Consider the following 25,893-nt stretch of genomic DNA (forward strand, 5'->3'; position numbering starts at 1 on the left):
CTTTGCTGTATACCTCGGTTGTGATGAGTGGATATTTCAGTCAAAGTTGCTCTTCTCTCAGTTTGAATCAGTCGGCCCATTCTCCTCTGACCTCTAGCATCAACAAGGCATTTTCTCCCACAGGACTGCCTCATACTGGATGTTTTTCCCTTTTTCACACCATTCTTTGTAAACCCTAGAAATGGTTGTGCGTGAAAATCCCAGTAACTGAGCAGATTGTGAAATACTCAGACCGGCCCGTCTGGCACCAACAACCATGCCACGCTCAAAATAGCTTAATTCACCTTCTTTCCCATTCTGACATTCAGTTTGGAGTTCAGAAGATTGTCTTGACCAGGACCACACCCCTAAATGCACTGAAGCAACTGCCATGTGATTGGTTGATTAGATAATTTAATTAATGAAAAATTGAACAGGTAAACAGGAAAAGAACTGCGGGTTGGATATCTCAAGACTCAAAGAGCAATCATACTGTGGAAAAAACAGGAGGAATCTCAAACTTTGACCTTTTATCCCATGAGATAAATCATTTTAATCATTTTGACTCCCTCAAGACACCAAATAACAGCTGTATAATAACAAACTCATTTGAAAAATTACGCAGAAAATTGGTCTAATGCATATTTTCTCCCTTTCTACATATATTAAAATTTTTACATCAATGCTGCAGGTCTGGCATTAATAAAAACCTTATGATCTTGTGACCAGACCAACATCACATTTCCTCAGTTGGTCACGTAACTTAAGCATGTTCACGGTTGGAAAGGCCGCCCTCACTTACCACTTGACATCCACTTGACATTCATTTATGCTCTTGCAGACCTTTACTAAAGAGACATGAGTTCTCAGTGTCGCTCATCAGTTTCCCTCATTTTGTCAGGGCCTCAGAAGGAATTTCACAGGTTTATCTTTATACTCAAGGACAATGGCAAGGAAACAGATTATTTTCTTTAAAGAACTGGGCCCTCATTTATAAAATCTAACACTCTACGATCAAATATGTGCTTATGCAAAAATCCACATGAATGGTCATAATTCTAAAAACAGTCTTTGATGTGCAAAGGTGCCAAGCAAGCACCACGTCAGGGTCTGAGCAGACGTACGCACTTTTGCATGTCCGAGTGCGGCAGGTTTTTGGAAATATAAGCCATTCTTTCTTCTCGTACTGTATAGAACTTGGATGTTGACAGGTGCTCTTTCATATATAAATGACATTAATTAGACATCGATAAATGCAGAGATCTATGACTGGTCAGCTGAGTGTAATTTCAAGATCATTTGTGGTTTATAGATTTCACCTTATAGTGAGGCGTACTAGTGTTTTCTTAGCGTACGTTTGTTCTATGAATCACACGTACGCCCTTTGGAAATTATCTTTAAATCAAATTTTATAAATGATTCCCTGATACAGTTTTAGTAATATTATGAACAAAAGAAGTTTGATCAAAGCAGAAGGATAGGTGTACTATTAGAATATAGGGTAAGCTAACCAATCAGAGGTGTAAGATAAGGGTTCAATGGACCACATTGCGTGTTTCACCAGATGGAGAACCGAGGGGTCAACAGGTAAAATAATGTTCTAGAAATCTTAAACATATTCTTACATGTTTTAAGTTAAAGATACTGCTGCCATACAGTACAAATTGCTTTGACAGATCTTGACAGGAGAATTGAGGAAGATACATACATTACCCGTAACAGTAATTTAACCAGACAGTGTAGTAGAAATGCATAAAAGGATGCAGGTCAAAGATATCACACAAGCTGTTCTTCCCAATCACAGAGAAGCACCCAGCAGGACATTCACGTGTTATCTTTGTCCTCAAGTGTGAAGGCAAAGGAACAATGATGTGTCAGCATCGAAGGCCAGAGTGAAGCGCTTGCACGAGCTAGAAACTGACCTCGGCCCTTCAGAAGTGCCTGCTCACAATTGATAAAAGCATCTATGATGAACAGAGTGAAATGACACCTGGCTTGTCCTTGAGCAAGGCACATGTCAGTTGATTTAAAAAATGAGACGCCTTTCCTTTTTGAGCCAACAGTTGTTATCCTATGTACAACAGTTCACTGTATACAAAATTTAGCAGGTCGCCCCCGGTTAAGTGATTGCCTACAGGTATAATGGTGAAATACAATAGAACTGTAGTCCGTAATCTCATTAACCCTTCCAGTTTCTTCATCCTTTGTGTCAAACTAAGGTGTACAATAGTCATACTTCTAGAAGGTCATACAATAGCCATCATAAAGTATATTGAGATCTATCATCTGCAGGAATTACACTCTTTACCTAAATGAATACACCCCTCCAGAAGTGACCCAGCCCATCTGTATCCAAACCAAACACAGACACTAATATGCTTCATAGAATTCCTGAAACCATATTTAGAGGAGCACTTATATTATATAAAGGGGTGAAGAGTAAATGGGCTCAGACAAGTTTTCTATTGTTTCATCAAGTGGTGAGCTAACATAGAAGCATTGAAATGTGAAAGCCTGCATTTATTGTACCTCTCAGAGAGTGTGGTGCCATATTTAAAAACTGTGTTCAGCATATTCCGTAAATATAGACTATAATGGAATAATGACAATTGTTTGACAATATTAGTAATACTGCTTTGTGTTTTTTGAGTGTGTCTCTAGGAGAATAAAGCATCAGTGTTTGGAGTGGTGAACTACAGAGGTACGTCACCTTGATCACACTGAATGCGGCATAATTCTCTCTCATTCTACTCTATCACTCCCTGTCTGCTGTATTTGTATTGAATTGAATAAACCAATATCAAAGCAAGTGTCATGTGCAAACAAATGATTGAATAAGCTTTTCTCAGACCTAACCACTCTCCTGAGCCATTTCCCTGCCCAAATTAATTATATTGTCAAATATGTTTGTTTTTATTTTGAATATACTGCTTTGTCATTTTAAATGTTTTGGTATTTGCAGAAAGAACCTTAGGTGTACAAATTGTTTTTAGAGCCATTATACTTGTGTATAGGATGGCCATTGTGGAATTCAATATATACAGACGTGCTTAAATTTGTTGGTACAGCTCCACAAAACACGAACAATGCACACATTTTCTCTGAAATAACTTGAAACTTGACAAAAGTAATTGACATCCACCATTGTTAATTTCATATTTAATAGAAATCAGACTTTGTTTTTTATTTTTTATTCATTTACATTAACACATTGGCAGATGCTTTTATCCAAAGCGACTTACATTGCATTATACTACACAGTTGTCTCTTAGTATGTGCAGTCCCTGGGATCAAACCCATGACCTTGATGTTGCTAATGCCATGCTCTAACCACTGAGCTACAGGAAACTATTCAACATAATATCGTAAATAATAAAACAAATGTAAATGTCATGGACAAAAATTATGGGACAAATAACCTAATATTTTGTTGCACAACCTTAAGAGGCGATCACTGCAAGCAAACGTTTTCTGTAGCTCTCAATGAGACTTCTGCACCTGTTAACAGGTAGTTTGGTCCACTCTTCCTGAACAAAGTGCTCCTGCTGTCTCAGGTTTGATGGGTGCCTTCTCCAGACTGCAAGTTTCAGCTCTTTCCATAGATGTTCACTAGGATTCAGATCAGGACTCATTGAAGGCCACTTCAGAATAATCCAATGTTTTATTCTGATCCATTCTTGCGTGATTTTAGCTTTGTGTTTCGACACATTATTCTGTTGAAGGACCCATGACCTGCGACTGAGTTTTCTGACACTGGGCAGTACGTTTCGCTCCAGAATGCCTTGAAAGTCTTGAGATTCAAGATGCAGGAAAGCATCCCCAAAACATAACTGAGCCTCCTCCATGTTTCACTGTAGGTATGGTGTTCTCTTCTTTGGAAACTTTTTTTTTTCGTCTGTGAACATAGAGCTGATGTGACATGCCAAAAAGATCCAGTTTTGACTCATCTGTCCAAAGGACATTCTCCTAGAAGAATTGTGTCTTTTCAATATGAATTTCAGCAAATATGTTTTTCTTTCAAAAGAGGAGGCGTCATGGGTCTTCTTCATGGAGCCCCCTTTTGCTCAAAAAGCAACGGATGGTCGATTCCATGGACCTTAAACTTCTTAATAATATTTGCAACTGTTGTCACGTGACCATCAAGCTGCATGGATATGGTCTTGTAGCCTTTACTTTACCATGACTGTCTATTATTTTCTTTCTGAGCTCCTCAAACGACTCTATTCTTTGCTTTCTCTGGTCCATGTTCAGTGTGGGGCACACAATGATACCAAACAGCACAGTGAACACTTTTCTCTGTTTAAAAAAGCTGAATGACTGATTACAAGACTGGATGCATGTGTGATACTAATGAAAGAAACTTATTATCACTATAATCCAATGATGTATTATCTTTTCTAAAGGGGTACAAACAAATGTGTCCAGGTCATTTTAGAATATCTTTGTAGAATAAGCAATAATTCATCTCTTTCCACAGCTTTTTTGCTTTATTCTATGACATACTAAAGGCATGCAAGTATACATACTCATTTCATCACTCAGGATGAATTAAGCATTATTTTAATGAGCTTTAAGGGTATCAACAAATTTTAGCACATCTGTACAATTCCATGTATACGTTTGTGAGCAGCAAGAAACATGGCGAATGCTCTAATGGAGGAGTTCAGGCTGCTGCTCTCAGGAAGTCAGGCTAGGAGCGTCCGGTCACCTGTGAGCCTTCTAAGAGGACGGTAAGTTCCAAGCATTGAACTGTCATTGTTTTCAATCAGAGAGACTTTCAGTGAATGCTTACAAAACAGTTGCTTATTTCATGTGAGAAAGAAACCTGCAGAATTGGATGCAGTTTGTCACAATAAGCGTCTGCTAAATTACTAAATGTAAATGTAATAATGAGAACAATTTCAAACCATTTTGTGCAAATACACAGTTAAGAGCATTTAGTGAATATTCACATGTTGACATACGAGCCCACTGTGCTCAAAGAGCGTTACGCAGCCTGGATGATCTATGATCTAAAGATGAAGAGATGGAGCAGGCCAAGAGGAACCAGCAGAGAATGGTGGATACCCTGCAGAGCTCACTTGAAGCAGAGACTCGCAGCAGGAATGAAGCTCTCAGGATAAAGAAGAAGATGGAAGGAGATCTCAATGAAATGGAGATTCAGCTCAGTCAGGCGAACAGACAGGCAGCAGAAGCTCAGAAACAACTCAAGGGACTTCATGGACATCTCAAAGTATAAGAAATCATCTCAAACATTATCATTCTTAGGCAAGAATCATAAAGTTTTACATTTACATTTATTCATTTGGCAGACGCTTTTATCCAAAGCGACTTACAAGTAGTTTTATACAGTGGCACATTACTGCAGAGCAATCAGGGGTAAGGTGCCTTGCTCAAGGGCCCTTCAGTCATGACCTGCTGGCACTGAGATTAGAACCTTCTGATCACAAGCCCAACGCTCTAACCATTAGGCCACAGCTGACCCCAGTTTTACAGTGTTTTTATTTGTCAAATCTTTACTTTAAAGGAAGAAGAACACAGAGAAGACCATCAAGGACCTGCAGCACCGTCTGGATGAAGCTGAGCAGATCGCCATGAAGGGTGGAAAGAAGCAGGTCCAGAAACTGGAAGCCAGGGTAAGTTTATACAAATCTTTATGAAACATTAGAAATTAGAGCTTCAAGGTTGTCGAGTTTAAAACATTTTGCCTTGTTACACTAGATCATAGAGCTGGAAAATGAGGTGGAACAAAGAAAGTCAAGCGAGTCTGTCGAAGGAATCCATAAAATATGAGAGACGCATCAAGGAGCTCACCTACCAGGTCACTTTCTCTGACATTTCTTTATATAACATAATGCCCATAAAAGCATGCAAGGCTTAATGAACACACTTTTTCCTTTGACAGCATTTGCAAACTGAGAAGGATCGTAAGAATCTGTCTCGTCTTTAAGACCTGGTGAACAGACTCCAGTTGAAGATCAAGTTCTACAAGAGATCTGCTGAGGAGGCTGTAAATCCAAGATCATTTATTTTTTGTTGGTTTTGTATGAACACATTTTCACATGGAATGGAAGATCAAATTCTAACTATTCATTTACTGACAGTCAGTTATTCTTTAGGAGAAAAAAATAATCTGTGCAAGTTCTGTAAACTGTAGCATGAGCTGGATGAAGCAGAGGAGAGGGCTGATATTGCTGAATCTCAGGTCAACAAGCTGAGAGCCAAGAGTCGAGATTCTGGATCCAAGCGAACTGACATCAGAGGGACAGTTTAGTAGTTGTTGTAACTGATCGATGATGCTTGATAGAACTTAGTTTGAATATGAATTTTCAGAAATCCTAATTATAATATTAATGAATATTAATAAATGAGAACATCATCACTTTACCATGAATTAATACACAGGATATTACATACCACTAAAAGATTCACAGCCAGCAAGTGTGAGTATCCATGATTCACTTATTGTCCATAGAAAAGGTTAGGAAATCATGTGCAAAACAGAATAAAATAAGAATTTGCCATTTTTAAAACCTATATAGAAAAGTAGCAATTTATAGAATTGAAAGCCCATCTGTTTGCCAATGTTTAAAAATGTTATTTAATTAAATGTATGATATAGGACATATATAGTCATTTCTGCATTGTACTTGAATCTATGAAAACCAAAAATATGTTAGGAAAGAAACGGCTTTCTGTCAGCAAATAAGTAATGATTGAGTAAAAAAGCAAAGTCCTCCAGTTTAAAGCAATGCGAGTATGTTGGAAATTGTAGATTTAAATTTGGAGTTGATGAGCAACGAGCAGATGATTGAAGGTGACAGTGAGAGCAGTTTAAGAGCTTAAAACAGCGAGGTGGGTGGTTGGAAATGAACGATCGGTCCCTTTAAATGGTACCATATTTGTTTACGCTATAAAGGGGCTTAATGTTCTATTGACAGTATTCTACAAGATTGATTGTAGAACCAGATGACTCAATGTCTTTTTAAAATCACTTAAACATTGTTATCCTAAACAAATACTTCTATGATTTGACACAAATGTTTTACACACAATACATGTTAATTAATTAGATTTTGTGGGAGTATATTGCATTACTATAATTTCAAATTACAGAGTGATATAAAAGAGAAAGGGAGAGAGGGAGAAATAAAGCAAATTTACCTGTATAAAGGACACTAATTGCATATTGTTCCCCGTCTGTTGGCCTTGTAACTTCAGTAAAGACAATACAGCCAACAAGTGTGCCAGCATCTTTTACAAGATGCTCTTATTTATGTGCTTTTTACAAAGGGAGCATCCGCTTCACTCGAGATCTCGGCGTGTGTTCCGAGCAGTCCTCAATCAGCCCGAAGCACTCAGGAAGGATTTCACACTGTTATCTTTATACTCAGAGGCAAATAGAAAGAAACAGAAGCGTCACAAAGGTAACAGTATATCCTTTTGTGACCTGATCCAACAATTGGATAGGAGACCTGTAAAGGTCAAATCTATATATGCACAATAATACATTTAGAGTGTTGAGAGGCACTCAAGTGTGACATCTGACCATTTGTAAACTGTTAAGGAATCTCACAGGAAGGTCTTAGGAAGTGCCTTCTGGAGGTTTCTTGATTAACACCCTTCAGATTGTTGGACACTATATCAGCGGGTGTGAGATGATGAACAATTCTTGCTCCTTGTTAGACCGAGAGAGTCTTGACCTCAGGCTTATCAGCTTGCAAGGTATGACTCAGTTGAACTGCTCCTGGAAAACGGCAATGAAATGCTGGTTATCTGGATGTCAAGTTGTTGCTGTTAAAGAAAACGTTATGAAGCAGAATGCAAAGATAATATATTTTACTGGTCAAAAAACAAGTATATTTTTTTTAAAGTATTTAGAAAAAAAGAACCCATTCAAAAGCGATTTACATTTTTGGGTGGGTGTATGAGAAAACACTGCTACTAGTTACAGAACGAATAGAAAGAGGTCTCTTTCTGATAATGAAAGTAGTCGTGTAGATCAAGAGCAAGCTGTTCCTATCAATCAAACAAAGGCACTCAGATCTGTGTCCTCAAGTGAAGAGTGAAGGAGACAAATGCCTCATCACTTATATACTGCAAACAGAAGAATTCACACTATGCGGATATTGACCTTGACTCTGACCAACTAATACTGCAACTATTAAACAGCTGATGCCTCTAGTGGAAGGCAGACGAACTTGTCAGTGTCTGCACACTTTATTGGGTAATCTATTAAAATGTGATAAATAAAGAATATAGTGTGCATCTTGAAAGATACATTTCACAATGAATAAATCACTGTCATACTTTGGATTTTTGTAACAGACAGTACTGCTGCCTTGCATATAAAAAAAGAGTTTCACAGAATCATGCCTGTTGGATGCTTGAAGGATGAAGTATATTTTGTTTTTATATAGGTTACTTGTATTTCTATAGTCTTTTTCTTAAATTATGTTTCTGTTGAACAAATACATACACAATGTCTATCATATGATTGTGTTGATAATTGATAATAGTTCATATTTATTTTCATATTATGAACTCCCAGAGACTGAGAAGAATGACATGCATTACAATAGAAACTACCCCCCACCTATCCCTAGCATACCCACCCACCCACCCCATCCTTCCTAACCAAACTGAGCGAGCAGTATGCATTGTGTGATGCCAAATACCATATTTAGAGGAACAATTGCACTATAAAAGAAGCAGAGAGAAGATTTCAATTGTGTCATCCTCAACTTTCTTCTGCATACGGTAAGTTGTGGGGAGCTTTACCTACTAATAGAAATGTATCTCATAGTCAAATAATTCTTTACTGGTAAATGAAAGGATGAACTGGGTTGCCTGATTATTATTTTATATCTGTACTGATATACCTGTTCATTTGATGTATTCAGTAGTAGAAATCACACAACAGTGACATGATTTCGTTTTTTGTGGAACTAGGGCTTTCATTTTGAAGAGCTGAAGAACAAGGGTGAGTTGTTGAATAATAAACAATGAACAATAAGTAAATACTGATCAAATATCTTAAATAAATGTCTTATTACCTTATAAAACAGTGATTTGTGCACTAGTTGTATCTTTACTTCGTAAGTAATGCATCAAAACAAGGTTCATTTGTAAATGCTCTTGAAGGGTGAAATATGGGGGATGCTGTAATGGCAGAGTTTGGGCCTGCTGCTCCGTATCTCAGGAAGTCAGACAAGGAACGTCTGGAGGCCCAGACTCGCCTCTTTGACATGAAGAAGGAATGCTTCGTCCCTGACACTGAAGAGGAGTACCTTAAAGCGTCTATCATCAGTCGAGATGGTGATAAAGTCACATGCGAGACTGCTAAGGGGACGGTAAGCTTAAGTCTCAGCTGTGAGTATATTAAACTGTCTTTAAAACTAAGATCATGTCCTAACAAGATGCAATGTGATAACATGACACACAATACAAGGTATCTATTTCATGTAAATCAGAGATTTTTCCTCACCAGCCACAACGACAATATATGACAGTGACAGTGGATTGTAGTTTCTATTTATGTTGCGTCACGGCTGAGATCTCATTTCATTCCACTACATCTACATCTCATGAATATATATTATAAAGAGAGACTGAATATAGAGGTTTAGAACCAGAAACTATATAAAAAATTAGACTAGTTTTCAGGTTCATTTTGGACAGACAAATAGCATTTTTTTTCCTGATGTCTGGTTAGGACATGGGTGTAAAGAAAGGTTTAGGGTTTTCTTTAAACCTCTGTAATTTGATTCAGTAGGTTACTGAGGATATGGTAGAGAGATCACAGATATTTTAGGGATTTTTCCATGACTTGTTTCCCTTGCTAAAGATCTGTCATAACTCACATGTGCTTGCAGACAGTCACTGTAAAGGAAGTAGATGTTCATCCTCAGAACCCGCCAAAGTTCGATAAAATCGAGGACATGGCGATGTTCACCTTCCTGCATGAACCCGCTGTGCTGTTTAACCTCAAAGAGCGTTACGCAGCCTGGATGATCTATGTGAGTCAAACTCTCTGTGTTCACTTGATCATGTATGAGCGGGACACAAACATGTTTGAATGTCTCTCACAGACCTATTCTGGGCTCTTCTGTGTCACTGTCAACCCCTACAAGTGGCTGCCGGTGTACAACCAAGAAGTTGTCATCGCCTACAGAGGAAAAAAGAGGAGTGAAGCTCCTCCTCACATCTTCTCCATCTCGGACAATGCCTATCAGTACATGCTGTCAGGTCCGTTTACTCAACACATATCAACATGGTCAGAATGTGATTGTTCAGGTCATATTTCATATAATTTATATTGTCCTTTACAGACAGAGAGAACCAGTCTATTCTCATCACGTGAGTCTGATTCTGCATATCAACACTGTTAGCTCTTACCTGCTTTTTCTAAGGTAATATAGTGGCAACAATGTTGCCAGCTAGCTACTGTAGGTCACACATCTACAAAAGCTCTTATCAAGGTTGATTTATGTAAGTCACCATTAGTGTTTCTTTTACTTGGGCTGTTTGCTCTCATTTTTCAGAGAAGCTGGCAGCGTGGAAACTACTGCCAGGTATCTCTCCATGGGAAAGGACTGTAGCCAAAGGCTACAGGATTCAATTTGTATGTTGCCCTCTGCGTTTAAACGGCATGGTCTCCACTTCCATGCAACCGGAGAGAGCACATCTGTTGACACAAGACTTACAAGCTCTGCTGTGCAAAGGGGCCATACAACGTGATCCCCTATCAGACAGAATGTCACGTTACTACAGCCGGTATTTTCAAGTTCCCAAGAAGGATGGGGGGTTGCGTCCAATTCTAGATCCTCGCGGATTGAACCGTTACCTAAAGACACATAAATTCAAAATATTGATAATCCAGATGATTCTGTCTCAAATTCAGTCTCATGACTGGTTTGTGATGATCGATCTCAAAGACGCATACTTTCACATAGAGATCTTGCCACAACACAGAAAATTCCTGAGGTCCGCTTTCGGGGGCAAAGCTTACCAGTATCGGGGTCTTCCATTCGGCCTAGCCTTGTCCTCCCACACACACAAAGTGCATGGAGAGAGCTCTGGTTCCTCTGCAATTCCAGGGCATCCGCATTTTTTTATTACGTAGACGACTGGCTCAGTCTCGGGAGCTAGTGCTTCGACATCATGTTGTTCTAGTTCATCTTGAGACTCTCGGGTTAAGACTCAACGTCAAAAAGAGCGTTCTTTCCCCTACACAGAATACAACGTATCTGGGGGTTATATGGGACTCGCCAGGGACTTCGCACCCTTTCTATGTGGTTCAGACCTCTGACTCTAGGTCCCACTCTCGGTCCGTGTTGTCGTCGCAAGATGCTAACAGCAGATGCATCCCTCACGGGGTTGGGGTGCGCCCTTAAATGGCTGTCCAGCCCAAGGGATCTGTAGAGGTCATCTTTTCGTTTGGCACATCAATTGCCTCGGAATGATGTCTGTATATCTGGCCATGAAAATACTTCCTCTGGCAGCTACGAGGCTACCATGTCCTAGTGCGGGTGGACAACACGTCAGTAGTCTCGTACATAAATCACCAGGGTGGGCTGTGGTCGCGCCACCTGAGCAAATTGGCCCAGCAGATCCTGCCCTGGGCAGAGGGCAAATTCCTGTCCCTCAGAGCGATTCACATCCCGGGGCATATGAATGTGCTAGCAGACTTGCTGTCCAGACAAGCTATGACGATCGGGAAATGGAAACTCCACCCCGAGATAGTCAGATAAATCTGGGAAAGATTTTACGAAGCAGAGGTGGACCTCTTTGCTACACAGGAGACAGCACAATGTCCCCTCTACTTCTTTCTGAGTCATCCAGCTCCCCTGGGTCTGGACGCAATGGCCCATACGTGGCCCAGACTGCGTCTTTACACAAATCCTTTGATAGCTCTGCTTCCGGGAGTCCTAGCAAGGGCCGTCAACAGGGGTCTCACCTCTTAATGATTGGCCAACCAGAATCTGGTTTTCGGACCTAGTATTCCTCCTCGTAGTAGAGACTATTCTAAGAGCTAGGGCTCCCTCCACTAGAAGGAGCTACGCCCTTAGATGGAGCGTTTTTGACACACGGTGCATGGTACACCATGCAGACCCAATTCGCTGCCACATTGTTTCAGTGTTGGAGTTTCTGCAAGAGAAACTGTCCTCAGGGACAAGCCCCGGTACTCTCACGTTAACGTGGCCGGCATTTCAGCTTGCCACGCCCTGATTGATGGGGTTTCTGTGGGAAAACACCCTTTAGTCACCCGCTTTACTTGTGGAGCGAGGCGGCTGATGCCTCCTAGACGGACAGTTCCATCATGAAAAATGTTTTTTCTAATGGCAATCACCTCTCATAAGAGAATTGGAGATTTGCAGGCGCTCGCCTGCAAATAACAGGAGCCCTTTGACCTTGCCATCCTGCTAAATTTTGGCCTAAAGCTATTCTGCAACTTCACCCGAGTTAGAAGTTCCGTTCTTCACCATGCATCCAGTTGTTCTTGAGGCCTTCTGTCCTCCGCAGTTCACGACGTCGGAGCAGGAACGATTACACCTACTGTAATAAGTAAAGATGTAAATTATGCTTGTGTTTAATTCTCCTCTGGTGAGATCTTGACAGATTTCATGTGTTCATCTGTTATTTACACTTGATGTTCTTCTAAGACTGTGTGACTTCAGTGAGTTAATAGATTATTTTACTGATGTATTTTCAGACAGTCGTTGAAGTAGTTTACTGTAAAACACCTACAGTAATTAGCTGGCAAGAGTGTTGATAATATATTACTGTAGAAATGGCAGATAAGGGCCAACAGTTAAGGTGTAAAGTAACACTCAAAGGTTTGGACTGAAGTTATGTTTGTCGTAACTTTAACAAACTTTTGTTATTTATTTATTTTAAGGAACTACTGTAATGCTAAACACTTTTTCTATTTGAAGTGGAGAATCCGGTGCTGGAAAGACCGTGAACACCAAGAGAGTCATCCAGTACTTCGCCAGCATTGCTGCTGGTAGTAGCAGAAAGGAAACCAGTGACAAAAAGGTTGCCTGAGCAGAATTCAAATAAATTCTGAAAAGAAAAATGAATTACACTACCTTTTTTGAATGCCACCATACACACAAGCACTGATTTTCAATATTGTGTTGTTAAGGGAACTCTGGAGGATCAAATCATCCAGTGTAATCCTGCTCTGGAGGCTTTTGGTAATGCCAAAACCATCAGAAATGACAACTCGTCGAGATTCGTAAGTAAATGAAATAGCAGGGAAGACTGATGAGCCAATTTAATTTCAGATGAAGACGTGAATGTATTTATCTTCCCAAACAGGGCAAATTTATCCGCATCCATTTTGCTGCAAGTGGCAAACTGGCTTCTGCAGATATTGAAACTTGTAAGCTTCCTTTCACATATTGTTTTGTGGCATGCATTTAAGGCTTTTAATGTAAATATTGTGCATGACAGATCTTCTGGAGAAGTCTCGTGTGACTTTCCAGCTCAAAGCTGAGAGAGACTATCACATCTTCTACCAAATCCTGTCTCAGAAGAAACCAGAACTACTAGGTGGGCAAATATTTGCTATGAAAAAACGTGTGTAACACAATTGAAAGAAAACACAAAAAGACTTATAATCATTAATTGTCTTTTCTTTTTAGACATGCTTCTGATAACAGCAAACCCTTATGACTACGCCTTTATCTCCCAAGGAGAAACACAAGTAGCATCAATTAATGATGCCGATGAGCTGATTGCAACTGATGTGTGTTATATGAAGTCTACAAACATACTAATTCTAATTAACAGAAAAAAAGCAGAACATGTGGTATTTGTTAACATTTTATGTTACGTATTTTGGATCTAGGAAGCTTTTGATGTGTTGGGCTTCACTCAAGAGGAGAAGAACAGCATCTATAAGCTGATTGGTGCCATCATGCACTATGGCAACATGAGGTTCAAACAGAAGCAAAGAGAGGAACAGGCAGAGGCCGATGGCACTGAGGGTCAGTATTATGATAAAATGCTGAAATGTAACATGCAGCTGTCGCTAGATGGGTGATTAATTCAACCACCTTCTGTTATTGATGACAGATGCTGATAAATCATCTTATCTGATGGGCCTGAACTCAGCTGATCTCATTAAAGCTCTGTGCCATCCAAGAGTCAAAGTAGGAAACGAGTGGGTCACCAAGGGACAAAGTGTCCAACAGGTGGGAAAAACGTCATGGCATCATTATCATACTGTGAATATGAGATCAAAACACACTTTCTCTTAGATGTTTCTGTGTCATCTGTCCTCGAAAGGTGAACTATGCAATTGGTGCCCTCTCCAAATCAGTTTATGAGAAGATGTTTCTTTGGATGGTTGTAAGAATCAACCAATCCCTGGACACCAAGCAGCCACGCCAATATTTCATTGGTGTGCTGGACATTGCTGGATTTGAGATCTTTGATGTAAGTATTGCATTTTTGCTCACCATTAGTCACTATTGAACAAGGTTACTTTAGAGGGAATAATCCTGTTAAATAACACAGAACCCCTCTTTGGTTGCATAGGGCATAGCTTTATGAGCAAATATGCAGGTGTTTTGTTTGATAATTTAGACTTTTTTCCACAAAGATAAAGTTGTTATGCAAACTTTTATAAGTACACTGACATTTAAAGTAGGTAACCCTAAAGAACCACCACAGTCTTATAAGCTTTAATGTAGCATTACTATGAAAACTAGGAAAGGAATCTACTAAGAAGATCATGTCTCAATTTCATTATTGATCCTACATTTTTGTTTCAGTTCAACACTTTCGAACAGCTGTGCATCAACTTCACTAACGAGAAGTTGCAGCAGTTCTTTAACCACCACATGTTTGTGCTGGAGCAAGAGGAATACAAGAAGGAGGGTATTGAGTGGGTGTTTATTGACTTCGGCATGGACTTGCAGGCCTGTATTGATCTTATCGAAAAGGTATTTTTTTTACTAAGAGATCCTGAAATACAGGACAAATATTGGAACTACTTTTAAGCATTTGATTCTTTTTTGCATTAGCCCATGGGTATCATGTCAATCCTTGAAGAGGAGTGCATGTTCCCTAAAGCCAGTGATGCAACATTCAAAGCTAAGCTTTATGACAACCACTTGGGGAAATCAAACAATTTCCAGAAGCCCAGGATTATCAAGGGTAGACCAGAGGCCCATTTCTCCCTGGTTCACTACGCTGGCATAGTTGACTACAACATCAATAACTGGCTGGTGAAGAACAAGGATCCCCTCAATGAGACTGTTGTAGGCCTTTATCAGAAGTCTACCATGAAACTGCTCTCTTACCTTTTTGCTGGTTATGCTAGCGCAGACTCAGGTGTGTGGTAATGACGAGGTCACAGAAAGAAAAGTAGTTCTGGACAAATAAGAATTTCATGCAAGGTTCATATAAATATGTTTTTAATATCCGGGGCAGATGGTGGAGGTGGCAAAGGTGGGAAGGAGAAGAAGAAAAAGGGCTCTTCTTTCCAGACGGTTTCTGCCCTTCATAGGGTAACATGATGCTGTTTTGGAATTGTTTTAAATTATATGACATACCACAAATAGGTAGTATCTTGAAATATCTCTATTCACAGGAGAATCTGAACAAGCTAATGACCAACTTGAGGTCCACTCACCCTCACTTTGTGCGCTGCCTGATCCCCAATGAGACCAAGACTCCTGGGGCGATGGAGAATCCTCTGGTAATGCACCAGCTGCGCTGTAACGGTGTGTTGGAGGGCATCAGAATCTGCAGAAAGGGCTTCCCCAACAGAATCCTGTATGGAGATTTTAAACAGAGGTATATACTTTAGCATGACAAAGAAGGCTCCCACCTCAGACTCTAAAACCTTGTTTTCACAAAGTATAGAATTGTGAATGACAATATCATTATAAAAATCTTTCAAATAAACTTCATGTTTATTCAAATAACTTTTCATTCATTCACAAACTTATTTAGAGGGCACAAATTAATCTAGCTGATCAGTGTGTGTCAACGACTTCAAAGTATCTTGCTTTGTTTTAAAATCATACATTGGGGTTGCAGATCTGACAAGGGCGGGTTGTTTCATACCTTTGGTCCACCCACTGAAAATGCATGATTATAGGCCATTCACATGGCTTGTTTGGAAAAAAATAAAACATTTAAGAAGCAAGAATGACTCTCTTCAATATTTGCAACAACAGATATCGTATCCTGAATCCTGCTGCCATTCCAGATGGTCAGTTTATTGACAGCAGGAAAGGAGCTGAAAAACTACTGGGATCTTTGGATATTGACCATAGTCAGTACAAATTTGGACATACTAAGGTAACCTAATAAAAGTCATGATAATCTAAAAAGCGCTAGATTTATTTATTGCGTCTAATTAAATAAATGGGACTGTCCTTTTTTTTTTCGTTTACAAGGTGTTCTTCAAGGCTGGTTTATTGGGAACTCTTGAAGAGATGCGAGATGACCGCCTTGCTCTTATCATCACAAACATTCAGGCGCGAGCTCGGGGTCTTCTCTCAAGAAATGAATTCCAAAAGATTGTTGAGCGAAGGTAGAACTTTTTTCCTTTAATTTCCAGAACAATGCCACAAGAGCTGTTGTTTTATGTGGGATACCTAAACTATTCTTTGATCAAACCTTAGGGATGCCTTACTTGTGATCCAGTGGAATGTACGTGCCTTCATGGGTGTCAAGAATTGGCCCTGGATGAAGCTGTACTTCAAGATAAAACCTCTGCTACGCTCTGCTGAAGCAGAGAAAGAGATGGCAAACATGAAGGAAGAATTCCTGAAGTTAAAGGAAGCTTATGCCAAATCCGAGGCCCGTAGAAAAGAGCTTGAAGAAAAGATGGTTTCTCTTCTCCAAGAGAAGAATGACCTGCAACTTGCTGTCCAAGCTGTGAGTTTACAAGCTTTATTGTGTTGTAACACAGAAAAGGTTAAAAAAAACATGAAATTCAAACTTATCTTATATACTGTTAATAAACAGGAGCAAGATAATCTTTGTGATGCTGAGGAGAGATGTGAGGGTCTGATCAAAAATAAGATTCAGCTTGAGGCCAAAGCCAAAGAGCTGACAGAGAGACTGGAGGATGAAGAAGAAATGAATGCTGAGCTGACTGCAAAGAAGAGAAAGCTGGAGGATGAATGTTCTGAGCTGAAGAAAGACATTGATGATCTTGAGCTCACTCTGGCCAAAGTGGAGAAAGAGAAACATGCCACTGAGAACAAGGTTCACCTCAACCCAAGCCGATTTAAAGTGATAACAGTGTAATACAAGCTTACATTGTCATTTGTCTCAGGTGAAAAACCTAATTGAAGAGATGGCAGCTCTGGATGAAATCATCGCTAAGCTGACCAAGGAAAAGAAAGCTCTTCAGGAGGCCCACCAGCAAACACTGGATGACCTCCAGAGTGAGGAAGACAAAGTCAACACTCTCACTAAAGCCAAAGCCAAGCTGGAGCAACAAGTGGATGATGTGAGGGGTTTGGTCTCTCACTATTAAAAATCATATTATATATTTAACATGAAGAAAATTGAATGTCAAACTTCTTGCCCTTTCAGCTTGAGGGTTCCCTGGAACAGGAAAAGAAACTTCGGATGGATCTAGAGAGGGCAAAGAGGAAGCTTGAGGGAGACTTAAAGTTGACTCAGGAGAACGTGATGGACCTGGAGAATGACAAACAACAGCTGGAAGAGAGGCTTAAAAAGTTTGTGCTTTTCCAGAGTGTTAAATAACTATTTCCGTAGAGAATTTTTAATCTTATAAATGCTTTCTAATTATTTTCTGAAATTTAGGAAAGATTTTGAGATGAGTCAGCTCAGTAGCAAGATTGAAGATGAACAGGCAATGGCAGCCCAACTCCTAAAGAAACTTAAGGAGTTGCAGGTAAACTTACTTTTAACAATAAGAGAACAATATTGATTTGTTTGAATTTTCCAGCTTTAATGTTATTCTTCACTTTACCAGGCCCGAATTGAAGAGCTCGAGGAAGAGCTGGAGGCCGAGAGAGCTGCTCGTGCCAAAGTAGAGAAACAGAGGGCAGATCTGGCCAGAGAACTGGAGGAGATCAGTGAGAGGTTGGAGGAAGCTGGTGGTGCCACTGCTGCACAGATTGAGATGAACAAGAAACGTGACGCTGAGTTACAGAAACTGCGCAGAGACCTTGAAGAGGCCACTCTGCATCATGAGGCAACCGCTGCTACACTGAGGAAGAAACATGCCGACAGTGTAGCTGATCTTGGAGAGCAGATTGACAACCTTCAGAGAGTGAAGCAGAAGCTTGAGAAAGAGAAGAGTGAACTGAGACTGGAACTGGATGATGTGATCTCAAACATGGAGCAACTTGCAAAGACAAAGGTGATAATTTAATGTTTACTTTTCATTAACTCAGGAGTAGAACTACACATTATCTTTTTACTCTTTTATAGTGTTCCTTTGATGTGATTATTATTATCAATATGTTAGGTAAATTTAGAGAAAATGTGCAGAACCCTTGAGGACCAGATGTCTGAATACAGAACAAAGTTTGAGGAGGGGCAACGTAGCATTAATGACTTAACAATGCAAAAAGCTAAGCTGCAAACTGAGAATGGTATGTCCTGTGACAAGGTAACAATTGTACAGTATATATTACTAGAAAAATGCCCAAGATCATGAACTAATTTTGTAATGGTTATACTTCAACCTAGGGGAGCTCTCTAGGCAGCTTGAAGAGAAGGTTTCCTTGGTTTCTCAGCTGACAAGAGGCAAGCAGTCTTATACTCAGCAGATTGAAGACCTCAAGAGACAACTAGAAGAGGAAGTGAAGGTATTTAAAGTCAATATACTGTAAGAATTTCAACCATTTTTTAATGACGTTATGACATACAGCTAAAATATGTTTTTTTTTGTTTCAGGCTAAGAATGCCCTGGCCCACGCAGTGCAGTCTGCCCGTCATGATGCTGATCTGCTGAGGGAGCAGTTTGAGGAGGAGCAGGAGGCCAAAGCTGAACTGCAGCGTAGTCTCTCCAAAGCAAACTCTGAGGTGGCCCAGTGGAGAACCAAGTATGAAACTGATGCCATCCAGAGAACTGAAGAGCTTGAGGAAGCAAAGTAAGAAACAAGAAATATATGTTATTAGATTTGTAGGTGTTCATTTATCAGTTAATTTTCTGTTTTAAGTTGTTCTAATCAGTTCCTTAACTCTCATTCTACTGACACAATTAGGAAGAAACTAGCTCAGCGCCTGCAAGAAGCAGAAGAAGCTGTGGAAGCTGTCAATGCTAAATGCTCCTCTCTGGAGAAGACCAAGCACAGACTTCAGAATGAGATTGAAGATCTAATGGTTGATGTGGAGAGATCCAATGCTGCTGCTGCTGCTTTGGACAAGAAACAAAGAAACTTTGACAAGGTAAAAAACACACTTATGAAAATGTCATCTATAACTTATTTACCCAATGGAAGTTTATCAAAGTCTAACTGATGATTTAAATCAGGTCCTAGCTGAATGGAAGCAGAAATATGAGGAGACTCAAAGTGAGTTGGAAAGTTCCCAGAAGGAAGCCAGATCTCTGAGCACTGAACTATTCAAACTAAAGAACTCTTATGAAGAATCTCTGGATCATTTGGAGACCATGAAGAGAGAAAACAAGAACCTCCAAGGTGTCATTGATGTATTAACATCACTATCTTAACCTTCTATCACAGGATTATGGTATTTGCTTGTATGTATTAACCATTTCCTTGATTTTTGAAACAGAGGAGATTTCTGACCTTACTGAGCAAATTGGTGAAAGTGGGAAGAGTATTCATGAATTAGAGAAAAATCGTAAAACGTTGGAGCAGGAAAAGGCTGAAATTCAAGCTGCTCTGGAAGAAGCTGAGGTATTGTGATTGTCTACCATTTGCTCTATTAAAAAATAATGTGTTTAAAATTGTAAGAATTACCCTACATGGTAAAAAATGGTAAGGTAGAAAAATAAAAATATTTTTTTACGTATGATCTGTCAGGCTTCACTTGAGCATGAAGAAGGAAAGATCCTTAGAGCTCAACTGGAGTTCAACCAGATTAAAGCTGACATTGAACGTAAACTAACTGAGAAAGATGAAGAGATGGAGCAGGCCAAGAGGAACCAGCAGAGAATGGTGGATACCCTGCAGAGCTCACTTGAAGCAGAGACTCGCAGCAGGAATGAAGCTCTCAGGATAAAGAAGAAGATGGAAGGAGATCTCAATGAAATGGAGATTCAGCTCAGTCAGGCGAACAGACAGGCAGCAGAAGCTCAGAAACAACTCAAGGGACTTCATGGACATCTCAAAGTATAAGAAATCATCTCAAACATTATGAGGCATAGGTAAACGTATTTACAATAATTGCCAAATTTGTGCTCCATAGGATGCCCAACTGCAGCTGGATGATGCTCTTCGATGTAATGATGATCTCAAAGAGAACACTGCCATCGTGGAAAGACGCAACAATCTGCTTCAAGCTGAACTGGATGAACTGAGATCTCTGGTGGAACAGACTGAGAGAGGAAGGAAACTGGCTGAGCAGGAACTGCTGGATGTCAGTGAGAGAGTTCAGCTGCTGCATTCTCAGGTACGACACTATAAAAAACACTCAAACCATCTCGTACAGTAGTGCATACTGTCATCAAGAGATGATATAAACCTCAATGTTCTCAATGTTTAGAACACCAGCCTGCTGAATCAGAAGAAGAAGCTAGAAGGAGATAATTCTCAGCTTCAGACTGAGGTGGAAGAGGCAGTGCAGGAGTGCAGGAATGCTGAAGAAAAAGCCAAGAAGGCCATCACTGATGCTGCCATGATGGCCGAGGAGCTGAAGAAGGAGCAGGACACCAGTGCTCATCTGGAGCGTATGAAGAAGAACATGGAGCAGACCATCAAGGACCTGCAGCACCGTCTGGATGAAGCTGAGCAGATCGCCATGAAGGGTGGAAAGAAGCAGGTCCAGAAACTGGAAGCCAGGGTAAGTTTATACAAACCTGTAAATTTTAAAAATAGCTGTAATTACTAAATTAGATTTAAACCAAAGCTTCAAAGTTGGTGAGTTTGAAACCTATATTCGCCACGCTAGGTGAGAGAGCTGGAAAATGAGGTCGAACTAGAACAGAGGAAGGCGAGCGAGTCTGTGAAAGGAATCCGTAAATATGAGAGACGCATCAAGGAGCTCACCTACCAGGTCACTCTTTGGACAAATAATTATTTTCATATAAACAAAAAGCACAGAAATCATACAAATATTTTTGCAAAGCATACAAGGGAAAATTAACACACCCTTTTCCTGTGACTGTATTTTCAGACTGAAGAGGATCGTAAGAATATGACTCGTCTTCAAGACCTGGTGGACAAACTCCAGCTGAAGGTCAAGTCCTACAAGAGATCTGCTGAGGAGGCTGTACGTTAATTTGTTATTTACATTTTTTCTTAAACCGTGACTACACCGAATGCGACAGGCGTAAAGCGACATGACAACCTGCATGTTCTTAATGGGCTTGTTGGATCGTGCTGCGCCTCATCCAGTGTGGACAAAGTTTGAAATTATAATGGGTTCTAATGCATTTCTAATGTTATTTGTTGTGTCTCATCGTGATTGTCGCGTCCGGTGTAGACACGGTGTTGGGGCATGTTTTCACAGTCACGGAATCCCTAAAAAATCGATTCTTTAGGAGGAACATTCCAATGTTAATCTGGGCAAGTTCCGTAAACTGCAGCATGAGCTGGATGAAGCAGAGGAGAGGGCTGATATTGCTGAATCTCAGGTCAACAAGCTGAGAGCCAAGAGTCGAGATACTGGATCTAAGGTGAGCATCTGTCCTGATGTAATGGGCTTAGCTTGAGTGACATCTCAAAAGATAAAACATTTGGTAAATGTGATTTATTTTCCCATGAATTATTGTAAGGAACAATGTTTACATTTTAAAATAAACATAGCAACAGACTTAATGGTTTTACAACGTTTAAGTGGCGACTCCATGAAGAACAAAACACAAAGTATTAACATAAAGTAGTAAATATGAAGAGACATCTTAAGAATTATGGGCAAAATGAATGTTCTGTTCTAATTAAAGTAAGATGAACTTGATCTTAAACTCTTATCTTGCTTTTCTCCATTCAACAGAAAGGACATGATGAGGAATGAAGGTCTCCCATCTCTCAAAAGCTGGTGTGTCTTTGAATCCTTTAGTGTGTAGCTGAATAGAATAAAACAGTTGTGCAAATTACCTTTGTCTTACTCAAAATATTTTTTACCAGTCTTGGTATGTCAGCAAAACATGTTTGCGAAAACTTACATTACATGTGTGGTACACATAAACAAAAAAGTATACCAAGTATCACTAAATAAACCAAAGCTACAAATTCCACAGATAAAGCCATCCAGAAATCGGTTACAACTGGGTATGTTTTTTATTAATAAACGTTTAAACACATTTTTCATTATGATGCTACAAGGGCAAAGAGATTAGATGTCTTACCATTCTGATGCTCCCAAATGGATTCAGCAAAAAGTTCATTTCAGTTTTAGTTTGCCTTCCAGAACAGGAATACTCTATCTGTAAGAGGGCTGTAAATGAAGTGCCTGCTATTGCTCAAGACGATGCAGCTGCTCATACATATGTTAAATGAGGGAGGAGTCTACACCAGTAGAGTGGGGTGGTGGGTACTCAGCATATGGAAGCTATTGTCCTCTCTGCTATATTAAGGTCTCCATCAAGCTTAACACGCTATATTTAGGATCCGCCACTGACGTTCGCATAATAAAAAAGGTCCTTAGGCAGTAAAAAGGGTTTTAAGATACATATTTAGATAATATTACTTGAAAATATTGGATATACTTTGGATTCAATATTTGGCTACTTTCTAGTGAAGCAGGCAATTTTCTGCATCTTTTTATAAATATGCAGATTTCCATCAATATGAATATGAGTTCAAGCTATTTATGCCTGGTTTTACAGACTAGTCCCAGACTAAAATGAAAGTTTGAGCTATCTTGTCTAAAAATAAATTGCCCTGACATATCTTAAAATATGCAATTGCCATATTTTGTCTCAATATGCACACCAGTAATGTTTTTATCCAAGGCATTTTAATAGAGTGATATACATTTCCTAATTTAACTATGGCATAGTCTTGGCTTTTGCCAAGCTTTGTTTGTGAAACCAGGCCTTAGAAATTTAGATGGCACAGTGTACTGCTGTGAATTCATTAACAATGATCATTGGTGACGAACCAAAACATGTTTTCTTTAATGCAAACTAAGCTAATAAAAGTTTATGGTGGTACAGATGAAGTGTGCCCTGCATACAGAATCTTACTGTTTAACACAGACATTAGTTGATCACAGAGGCACTCGATGGAATTTAACAGGTTATCTTTGTCCTCAAGGCTGAAACAATGCCATTTGAACAAAACACCTTGAAGGGCATGTCCCCTAGTCAACCCCCAGAGGGATAGCAACAGACACCATGTGATGTGAACCTTTCGGCCCAGTGCATGTTATGCAGCACGGACACACTTGTAAAAGTCTTTTCTCCTATTTTCTTGAGAATATTTAATCAGATAAAATCATAGTTTCTGGTACATGCACAATAAAGAGTACTACAGCTAAATGAACATAAGGCCCAAACTTCAGCTGATTCAAAATTATGTATAGTTTCATCAAAAGAAATAGCAGTGTACTACAACATCCCCCAGATGGCAGCTCTTGGTTGTCAGGCTTGTGGTGGGCAGGCATCCCAATTGCAGGCAGTGTTTGCAGACACAAAGACTTTTATCAAAAAAGAACAACAAAAACTTAACTAAGGCAGCATCAAAACAAAGACTTCCCGCGAGGGGGCAGAAAACAACGGAGACAAGATAGTTTTTGTAAGTAGTTTAAAGTTAAGACACAACAACTTGATAAATAATAAACATCCAGGCATGGGTAAGGCAATCCACAGGACAAGGATTCTGGTACAAGGTAGCACAAATCACAGTGCATGAATAACAAAACGAATCTGCACAGGACAGCAGACACAAGGGCATTATATGGGAGACTAACAAAGGATAATGAAAAAGGGACAGGTGTCGGGAATGAAACACTGAAGGAAAGCTAACGAGAGACGAGAGGGGCGAGGCCAAAGACGGACCGGAAAGAATGCATATTATGCCTTGCTCGACCATAATATGTTTCTCCCCACACAAAACACAAGGTTCTGTCATGATCTTGCCAATATCCCAAGAAAGCCATGACATGAAGATGCAGAATCAGTGGACAGGGGAAGTTTTGGCTGGGAGGCCGGCTGAGTCAGGACACCGGCTGCATCGGACTGGACTGCGGCTGTGCAGGTCCTTGCGACTCCCTCCGTGCCTCTTCTTCTTAAGACGGACCAATCCACTGGTGGGCGGCTGCAGGAACGAGGTGAAGGGCGTGGCTGGATGCCTCCAATGAGGACCCCAGGACTCTCTTCTCCCTCGCTTGCCACGAAGGCTGGCTGGTGGTGGAGAGTTAGTAGGGGACTACAGGGTCTGACCCTTAGGGATGGCGGCCAATGGAGATGACTCAGATAGACTGAGACCCTGGGCTCCGGTCAGTTCATGTACAAAGCGGATTACATCATCGAAGTCGAGCAGTCTCAGCCTCCTCATCTCCGTAAGCGATAGAGGGTCCCTGAGGCCGCGGTTAAACAACACCGCCACCTCCTGCTCCCATAAGAAAACATTGTCTGCAGCCTCCAGGAATCTGTTGACTAATAAAGGATTATTAACAAGGGACAGGTGTCTGGAATGAAACACTGCAGGAAAGATAACGAGAGACGAGAGGGGCGGGGCCAAAGACGAGACCGGAGAGAACACATATTATGCTGTGGCCGACCATAATATGTTTCTCTCCACACAAAGCACGAGGTTCTGTCATGATCCTCCAACTAGACCAAGAAAGCCATGACATGAAGATGCAGAATCATGACACTGATTTCAAGTTAATATTTTCCTTGCTTACAGCTTTTTTCGATTGCTAACAAGCATAGGTCTATACTGAAATCACTTTTTTAAACTCTTCATGCAGTCGGCATTACCATCATTCAAATCAATTTGATTTAAATAGCGCTTTTCACAATGTGCATTGTTCCAAAGCAGCTTTACAGGAGAAAATAAGAAAAACAGAAAAAAGGTAAAACACAGCACAGAACAGTGTTTATAGAACAAGATCAATTATTCTAGTAAACAATATCTAATGTCAGCAGTCTCACGTTGGTTTATTTAGCATATTTAGCATGAAGTGAATGCTTGTAAAGATGTGTCTTTAATCTAGATTTAAATTGGGAGAGTGTGTCTGACCCTGGAATAGTGTCGGGAAGGCTACAGTAATTTCCTTTAACTGTGCGTAAAACATGGTTATGAGACATCTGGGTTGACCTTGGGTAGCTTGGAATGATTTTGCATAGACTTCTGTTGTGCGGCTGACTGTGTGAAGAGTTTTAAAGACCTTTCCCTATTACCCGTTCACTGTAATAGAGGGCAAGCTTAAAATGCAATGCAGTTGCCGCTTCTGTCTCATATATCGGGCCTGAAAAGGTTAAATCTACAGTGCTTGTTTTAGTGTCAAAAATAGCTGCACGTTAAAAAGCAGCAGGCGAAGACAACACAGAGAGACAAAGGATTCATAATGTATTTAACCTTCAAGTGACAACAGATGCAGACTGTTCAAGTTCACTGAGACAAAAGGAAGCTCACATTACAAATTTCATTAAAGGTGCCACTGTTACTTTCATTCTTGCTTCAGAGTGCTGATTCCTCAGGGTGAGCAGACAGCTGGGAATGAGCTTCTATAAGGGATGATAGGGCCAATAATAGACTGTCCAAGTGCAAAGACTAAGTAAGGTCCTTGATGAGACAGTGCAGAATAACTGAGGGATGAGAAGTC

At 40.1% G+C, this 25,893-nt stretch overlaps 1 protein-coding gene across 2 annotated transcripts; it reads left to right on the forward strand.

Annotated features, from left to right (window-relative positions):
- Positions 1–9,131: 9,131 nt before the first annotated feature.
- LOC306912144 (myosin-7-like) lies at positions 9,132–22,131 on the forward strand (the record flags this gene model as incomplete). Of its 2 annotated transcripts, none has more annotated exons than XM_079488013.1 (37): positions 9,132–9,332; positions 9,855–9,998; positions 10,071–10,227; positions 10,311–10,338; positions 12,918–13,020; positions 13,130–13,222; positions 13,306–13,369; positions 13,441–13,539; positions 13,632–13,735; positions 13,838–13,976; positions 14,065–14,183; positions 14,278–14,427; positions 14,766–14,936; positions 15,018–15,327; positions 15,427–15,503; positions 15,587–15,792; positions 16,179–16,302; positions 16,401–16,537; positions 16,629–16,884; positions 16,975–17,217; positions 17,288–17,464; positions 17,551–17,696; positions 17,785–17,875; positions 17,957–18,346; positions 18,455–18,581; positions 18,679–18,797; positions 18,886–19,082; positions 19,197–19,380; positions 19,466–19,631; positions 19,729–19,853; positions 19,980–20,288; positions 20,365–20,568; positions 20,662–20,958; positions 21,067–21,171; positions 21,292–21,387; positions 21,659–21,793; positions 22,111–22,131. In XM_079488013.1, 37 exons carry the CDS (start codon positions 9,132–9,134, stop codon positions 22,129–22,131), a joined length of 5,814 nt encoding a protein of 1,937 aa, XP_079344139.1. The 2 variants fall into 2 exon arrangements, with proteins under 2 accessions (XP_079344139.1, XP_079344140.1); XM_079488014.1 differs by having other exon boundaries at positions 15,436–15,503.
- Between the last annotated feature and the right edge of the window lie 3,762 nt (positions 22,132–25,893).

The sequence above is a fragment of the Barbatula barbatula genome, assembly GCF_947034865.1.
Source record: "Barbatula barbatula genome assembly, chromosome: 23".
Lineage (NCBI taxonomy): Eukaryota > Metazoa > Chordata > Actinopteri > Cypriniformes > Nemacheilidae > Barbatula > Barbatula barbatula.